The sequence below is a fragment of the Arachis ipaensis genome, chromosome B01, assembly GCF_000816755.2.
Source record: "Arachis ipaensis cultivar K30076 chromosome B01, Araip1.1, whole genome shotgun sequence".
In the NCBI taxonomy this organism is placed as follows: Eukaryota; Viridiplantae; Streptophyta; class Magnoliopsida; order Fabales; family Fabaceae; genus Arachis; species Arachis ipaensis.
Window position 1 is genome coordinate 132,155,933 of NC_029785.2, and position 7,514 is coordinate 132,163,446.

General features: G+C 37.5%; 1 protein-coding gene across 1 annotated transcript; it reads left to right on the top strand.

Moving 5' to 3' along the window:
* On the top strand, positions 1,436 to 2,792 carry LOC110267213. Its single transcript, XM_021112391.1, has 3 exons — positions 1,436 to 2,329; positions 2,432 to 2,602; positions 2,739 to 2,792. Exons 1-3 carry the CDS (start codon positions 1,436 to 1,438, stop codon positions 2,790 to 2,792), a joined length of 1,119 nt encoding a protein of 372 aa, XP_020968050.1.

Here is a 7,514-nt window from a genome sequence, read left to right on the forward strand (position 1 = left end):
ATATAATTTAAAATTATTCTCAAAATGAATAAACTAATCATTCAACTAACTCAAGTTGGTTAATATTTTCTCTATTATTACGAGCAAATAAATGACAACTAACATTTAATTTAATTTTCTTTGTCCTCTATCATTTTTTTCCCCTAGTGTTTCAATTAATATATTTCCCTTTCTTACCACTATAAAAGGAATAATCTTGATTATTGGCCAAATTTTGGAAAAACGGAGAATTCAAAATGCAATGAATAATAAAGATGAGAAAGAAAAGGTTGAAGATAACGACGAGATGGATATGAAAGAAGTAACACAACAAGTTGTGATAAGAGAAAGAAAGCTTGAGAAAGTGATGTATCAGTCTTCAAATATTTGCAAATATATTTGAAGAAAGATAAGTTATTATTATAGGTAGCCAATAGTCTAGATTCAATGGCACTTATTGAATGAATGAAGTCCACGTTAGTAAAAAGGACTTGATGTCTTTTGAAACTACTAGCTACCTTGCTTTTCTAGATTTCTACTTATGGATATTGATTTATTCAATTCACTGTTTCATTTGCTTTCTTATAATGCTAATCTTTTCCCCCATTAAGAAATGACGGGACACTATCTTTTGCTTCTCTCTTTTCTTGGCTCTATGTAGAAATTCTACTAAACTTTTTATCATAAAATTATAGTTATGATATGATAGGGTTTTAATTTCACTATCAAACTTTTTTTTTAAATTATTTTGGCTGCATTCTATTTGTCCCTTTGTAAGATGTTACTTCTACTACTACAATGCTTGTTTCGGAAATATTAAGTTTCATTATTTGTTCAATTGTTATGTTACATTTGTATTTCGGTGTACAAGTTGTTGTTGTTAGTTAGTCATTGTTAGTTAGCTGTTAAGCTGGAACTCTCTAGAAACTAGTTAGTTAGAGCCAGCTCACACTCTTCACACTACCCCCCCCTTTCTTTCCTTTATAAGCCTTACCATTCTGTTACTGTAGCCAACTTTACTTTCCATTTTGTTCTTCGACTCAAGAACAGAACTACTCCTCTCTCTCTCTTTGATTCCTCACTCTCGATCTCTCTCACTCTCTCATGCTTCTATAATCATCTTCAAGAATTCACACCTAGGTTACTGATACCTTCATGGTATCAGAGCTTACAGTGCCACAGCTTCCGCAAGCAATCAAGTGAGTCTCTGATTGAAGACTGCTCGAGAATCATGGCGCTAAGCTTCGTTGCAACTCCCATATCTATGAAGCTAGATGAAAACAACTACCTACAGTGGAAAGATCAAGCAGAGTCAACCATAGAAGGCAATGACATGTTGAATCATCTCACTGGAGAAAACGTTCCTCAGGCGCTTCTTCCGAATGGTTCAGCGAATCCAGAGTTCCAAAAATAGAAGCGGCAAGATGCTCTTTTGAAGTCTTGGTTACTGGCCTCAATGTCGAATCCCTTCACCACAAGAATGGTTGGATGCACTCTCACACACCAGATCTGGAAAAGGCTGGAAGATCACTTTGCATCTCAGATCAAGGCCAAAGTGATGCAGCTGAAGAACAAGTTGAGCACGATCCAGATAGGTACGTCAGTCACTGAGTATGTTCTGTCGATAAAGAGTACTATTGATGCGTTAGCCTCTGTTGGTGAACCAATAAAGGAGAGTGATCATGTTAATGCAATCTTACATGGTTTGACTGAAGAATATGGAAATGTCATGACCTCTGTGTTAGCAATATCCACTAGCATAACAGTAGGAGAGTTGGAAGCACTGTTACTAGCTCATGAGAGCATGTTAGCAAGGTTTAGAAAATCTGAAACCCTTATGCAAGTAAACATAGCTCAACACTCACAGTACACACAAGCTCAGTCCTATTCTCAGAACTTTGGAGGTAGAGAAAATTTTAGAGGTAACTCTCGTGGCAGAACAGGAAGAATGTCTCGAGGAGGCAGAAGAACAATGCAAGGAGATGGCAGGCCACAATGTCAGGTCTGTGATAAAATAGGACACACAGCCAAATTCTGCTGGTACAGATATGACAAAGAACAGTATGAAGATACCTACAATAACAATAATCAGATCACTCAGCCAAAGACAAACTATAGCAATGTGATAACAACTCCTTCAACTGTGCAAGATCCAAACTGGTACCCGGATTCAGGAGCTACACATCATGTCACTCATGATGTACAGAACCTGGTGGAGAAGGCAGAATACACAGGGAATGAGCAAGTTGTCATAGGAGATGGTTCAGGTTTACATATTCATCATGTTGGAAAAATGTGCTTTAACACTGATTTGAGTTCTAAATTGCTGCTTCTAACAAAACTGCTTCATGTACCAAAAATCACAAAAAATCTGATGAGCGTATATCAATTCTGTTGTGATAACAGTGTTTTCTTTGAATTCCATGCTGATAAATGCTGTATTAAATCACAGGAAAGTAAAGAACTCCTCCTTCAAGGGAGTGTTGATAGAGGCTTGTATAAGTTTGGGGACATCACTACTGCACACACACCCTCAGTCTACATCTCTTCACTAACACAGTCAAATAAATTTCTGATTTGGCATGCAAGATTAGGTCATGCAAATCCAAGTGTAGTGTCAAAAGTACTTAAGTCTTGTAAATTCTCTTTTGTGCCTAATAAAGAAATTTGTGAAGCTTGTTGTATTGGAAAGTCACATTAATTGCCATTCTTACCCTCACAAATAGTGTATACATCACCATTAGATCTTGTCTATTCAGATATTTGGGGACCTGCACCCCTGCCAGATAGCAGTAAAAACTGGTACTTTGTGATCTTTATTGATGCTTTTTCAAAGTTTACTTGGCTTTACCTTATTAAATCTAGAGCTCAACTTAAATCAGTGTTTTGTAACTTCCAACAAATGATTGAATTGCAACTAAATACAAAGTTAAAAATGTTACAATCTGATAATGCAGCTGAGTATATTAGTTTGTCTAAATTCTTAAGAGAGAAAGGAGTGCAGCACAGGTTCTCCTGCCCTCACGTTCATCAGCAAAATGGATCAGCAGAAAGGAAGCACAGGCATATAGTGGAAATGGGGCTAACACTCTTGGCTGGTGCCTCCATGCCAACAAAATTCTGGGGTGAAGCTTTTAGTACTGCTGCAAGGTTGATCAATCTGCTGCCTACACCAGTTTTAGAAGGAGTGTCCCCCACAGAAAAGCTCTTTGGCAAAGCACCAACATATGAAGATCTCAGAGTCTTCGGTTGCCTTTGTTTCCCTCATCAACGACCCTATAACAGACATAAACTGGAGTTCAGATCCTCACCCTGTACATTCATTGGCTACAGCACAGCTCACAAGGGATACAAATGCCTCACCCAAGATGGAAAAATAATCATCACCCGAAATGTAGTCTTTGTTGAAGACAAGTTTCCCTTTGAGAGTCTCAAAGAAAGAAGTCAATCCCTACCTCCTTCAACTAATCAACTATCACAGCCACCTACTATCCTTATGCTTCCAACCTTAACAGACACAGTAGCAACACAAGCTACTACAGACTCACCTCAAAGAATGCAGCCAATCCACCCCTCTCAACCAAACTTCACTTCAACAAGTCACTCAACCCAAGCCTCAAACTCAATTGCAACCTCAATACAACAAACAGTTCAGTCAGCCTCAGCCAGAGCAGCTCAGCCAATCCCACCCTCAACACTTCCTTCCACAGCAAGAAACTCTCAAAGACATATAGCACCCTCCTCAGTACCTACCCCCATCCCAATCAGTGATATAGAGATAGTCCTACCAATTTCTGAGCCCTGCCAAGAAGTCCCACCAGCTACAAACACTCATCCAATGATCACTCGAAGCAAGGCAGGAATTGTGAGACCAAGAGCATTTCAAGCCAGCCTAGAGCCTAGAAGTGTGAAACAAGCCCTTGGCATGCCAGAATGGAAAACAGCAATGGACTTGGAATATGATGCATTGATTAAAAACAACACATGGAGGCTAGTGCAGTTGCCACCAAACAGAGAGGCAATAGGTAGCAGATGGGTGTTTAGAGTAAAATATAACTCTGATGGTTCCTTGCAAAAATACAAGGCAAGGCTGGTCGCTCAAGGCTATTCCCAAAGACCGGGTTTTGACTTTACAGAGACTTACAGTTCTGTGGTAAAACCTACTTCTATCAGAATAATTCTGACTATTGCCTTGGCAAATTCATGGACAATAAGACAGCTTGATGTTAATAATGCTTTTCTATATGGGGACTTAACAGAAGAAGTATACATGAAGCAGCCACAAGAGTATGAACAGGGAGATTCTTCATTAGTGTGCAGGCTGACAAAGGCCCTCTATGGCCTAAAACAAGCACCAAGAGAATGGTACAGCAAGCTAGCTTCAGGTCTGAAAGGTATTGGCTTCACCCCACAAAATCTGATGTTTCTGTGTTCCAAAGCAGCAGTCAAGGAAGAAAAATATTTGTATTAGTCTATGTAGATGATATTATAGTCACTGGTGAGTCTGAAAGTGCAGTAAGTCAAGTCATCAAAGAGCTAAACAACATGTTTGCTCTAAAAGATATGGGAAGCCTACATTACTTTCTTGGCATTCAGGTGACAAGAACAAGCAGTGGTGGACTGATTCTCACCCAACAAAAAATACATCAACGAGTTACTAAGAAAGGCAAAGATGGTAGGATGCACTTCCTGCCACACTCCATTACCCTCAACAGTCAAGTTATCAGCCTTTGGAGGTGCACACTTTCATGATCCAGCCCTTTACAGGTCTCTAATCGGCAGCTTGCAATACCTGACTATAACAAGACCTGAAATATCCTTCAGTGTACACAAACTGGCACAGTTTGTTCAAGCTCCATTAGAATGTCATTGGAGAATGGTAAAAAGAGTGCTGAGATACTTGAGTGAAACAGCAAATTTTGGGTTGAATTTGAAGAAAGAGAACTCTATGGCAATCACTGCCTACAGTGATTCGGACTGGGCTGGGGATCCTGATGATAGGAAATCCACCAGTGGCTATTGTATGTTCTTGGGGTCAAACTTGGTATCTTGGGCCTCAAGAAAGCAGACTGTATTTGCCAGATCTAGTACAGAAGCAGAGTACAGGAGCATGGCAGACCTAGTAGCTGAGTTAATTTGGGTGAACAACCTGCTGTGTGAGCTTCAATTCTCCCCCAATGAGCCTCCTATGCTATACTGTAACAATCAGAGTGCAGTCTTGCTCGCTGCAAACCCCATTCTGCATTCAAAGTCCAAGCACTTTGATATTGATCTCCATTTTGTGAGGGATCATGTCAACAACAAACGCATAAGGGTGAGCCACATCCCAGGAGCAGTACAAGTAGCTGATATTCTCACAAAGGCAATTCCATCCGAAGCCTTCCTGCACTTCAAAGAGAAACTAAGTGTTACTGAAGCAGTCCAAGAACAGATCACTAAAGCAGCTCAAACACAAAGGGAAACAGAAACTAGAGATAATGATAGATGTATTGACATTATACTTGGACTTGAGCCAACTGAGTAAGCACAAGCTGGTGTACAAGTTGTTGTTGTTAGTTAGTCATTGTTAGTTAGCTGTTAAGCTGGAACTCTCTAGAAACTAGTTAGTTAGAGCCAGCTAACACTCTTCACACTACCCCCCTTTCTTTCCTTTATAAGCCTTACCATTCTGTTACTGTAGCCAACTTTACTTTCCCTTTTTTTCTTCAACTCAAGAACAGAACTTCTCCTCTCTCTCTCTTTGATTCCTCACTCTCGAACTCTCTCACTCTCTCATGCTTCTATAATCATCTTCAAGAATTCACACCTAGGTTACTGATACCTTCACTTTCCATCTTAAATTGCATGAATAATTGATTAGAATAAAATGTTTACTAAAGACCTGATTTTTTTGGGTTTTCTCAAACCGTCAATATATAATTAACAATGATATAATTTTCTTTAATTGAATTATTTTGTTATTTTTTAAAGTACATAAGTGGAATTTAGGTTATTATTATTATATACACTACTATTATAAGCTTACATCTCTCAAAAATATAACATTTAATTCATAATTTATAAGGGCAAAATATTTTTTTACGAATTAATGTTTTGGATTGAATTATATCTATTCAATTTCAATGCTAAAATATATTAAAACTTGTATGATTTAATATCATTAAACCACTGATATACAAATGTTAAAAAAGCACGTCAAAAAATACGTTAAGTACCGTCGGATTGAGCGTTGCACATTAGTGTCAGTTTTATCGACAGATTTATCAATGGTTTTGGTGTGAGATTCTCATGTAAAAAATTAGCCGCGGATTACCACTTTCAATGGCAAATTCGTCGATAATATTTTGAGGGAAAAAAAAAGGAAAATAGACGCCAATTTTAGCGTCGGATTTACTGTCGAAAAAAATCTGACGGTAGACACGTTTAGTGGAATATTGCGTTTTGGCGATCCGAACCATGTTACCGTCGGAGTTATCCGCCGTTAAATTCGATGGTAATCGTCCCCTAAATTCAAACCGCAAACCCTCTTCTCCTTCATTTCAAAATCTCCTCTCTCTCTCTCTACCCTTTCTTCTCCCACTCTCTCTCTATCCCTCTCCTCTCCCCGCCACTCCGTCAGCACTGCTGCCGCCGCCGCCTCCCTCCTCTCCTTGCACTATTCCTTCTTCGCGACGAGAGAGTTGCTCAACCGCGCCTCTGTCCCGTGAAAAATCTGCACCGCCTCGCCATTGCGATGAGGAGTTTGCTACACCACCGGCCACTTCTTCCACTTTAACTAAGTTAGTCATTTCTACCACTTTTAAAAGCATATTGAACAAATTTATGTGAATTTTGGATTTAGAGTTTAAATTATGTTATTGTGAAATTGGATTTAGGGTTTGGAATTGATCACTTTAAAAATGAATTTAGAGTTTGGATTTTGTTATTTTAGAATTTTGTAACAACTCAATTAATTATTCAATATTATTGGTAATAATATGATAATAAAAAATGTTATTTCATTATATTTATAAGACCCGAGATATAAACATGCAAATTTGGTTATAATACTGGTATATTCATTATTTGCTGTGTGTATATTTTGATAAATTCTTTTTGTTATTTGATCTATAAATTATGAAATTAAAATGAAACTTTTTTTAATCTATAATTTTTAGTTGGCCATTAAAAATAAATAGTTGAATTTTCATTTTTTATAAATTTAATCTTATAACAATCCAATTGTGTTTTATAAAAAGCGTACGCCTACTTCTAAGGCTACCTAGTCATAATAATGTGTTTCCATTTGATATAGGTCATTACAAGTTTAAGTAATAAGTTATTAAGCACATTTTTAGCATATTGAATTGCTAAATTGCGTTAGTCTATGGCACAATTCTACTCACTCAATCAAATTCGTACTTAAAATTTTGCATATTATTTTTGCATTGGATTGGATTATACATATTACATTTTATTGTGTTTGATTATGTTAATTTTTTTACTAATTGTGAAAGTAAGCAAAACTAATTATCCTTAATTTAAAAGTTCTAAAA

Excerpts from the sequence above, each read along its gene's own strand:
- LOC110267213 (XM_021112391.1), top strand. The coding sequence starts at position 1,436 with ATGTCGAATCCCTTCACCACAAGAATGGTTGGATGCACTCTCACACAC. Across the intron at positions 2,330-2,431 it reads TTCTAACAAAACTGCTTCAT|GAAAGTAAAGAACTCCTCCT; the intron begins GTACCAAAAATC and ends ATTAAATCACAG. Across the intron at positions 2,603-2,738 it reads ATCCAAGTGTAGTGTCAAAA|ATATTTGGGGACCTGCACCC; the intron begins GTACTTAAGTCT and ends TTGTCTATTCAG.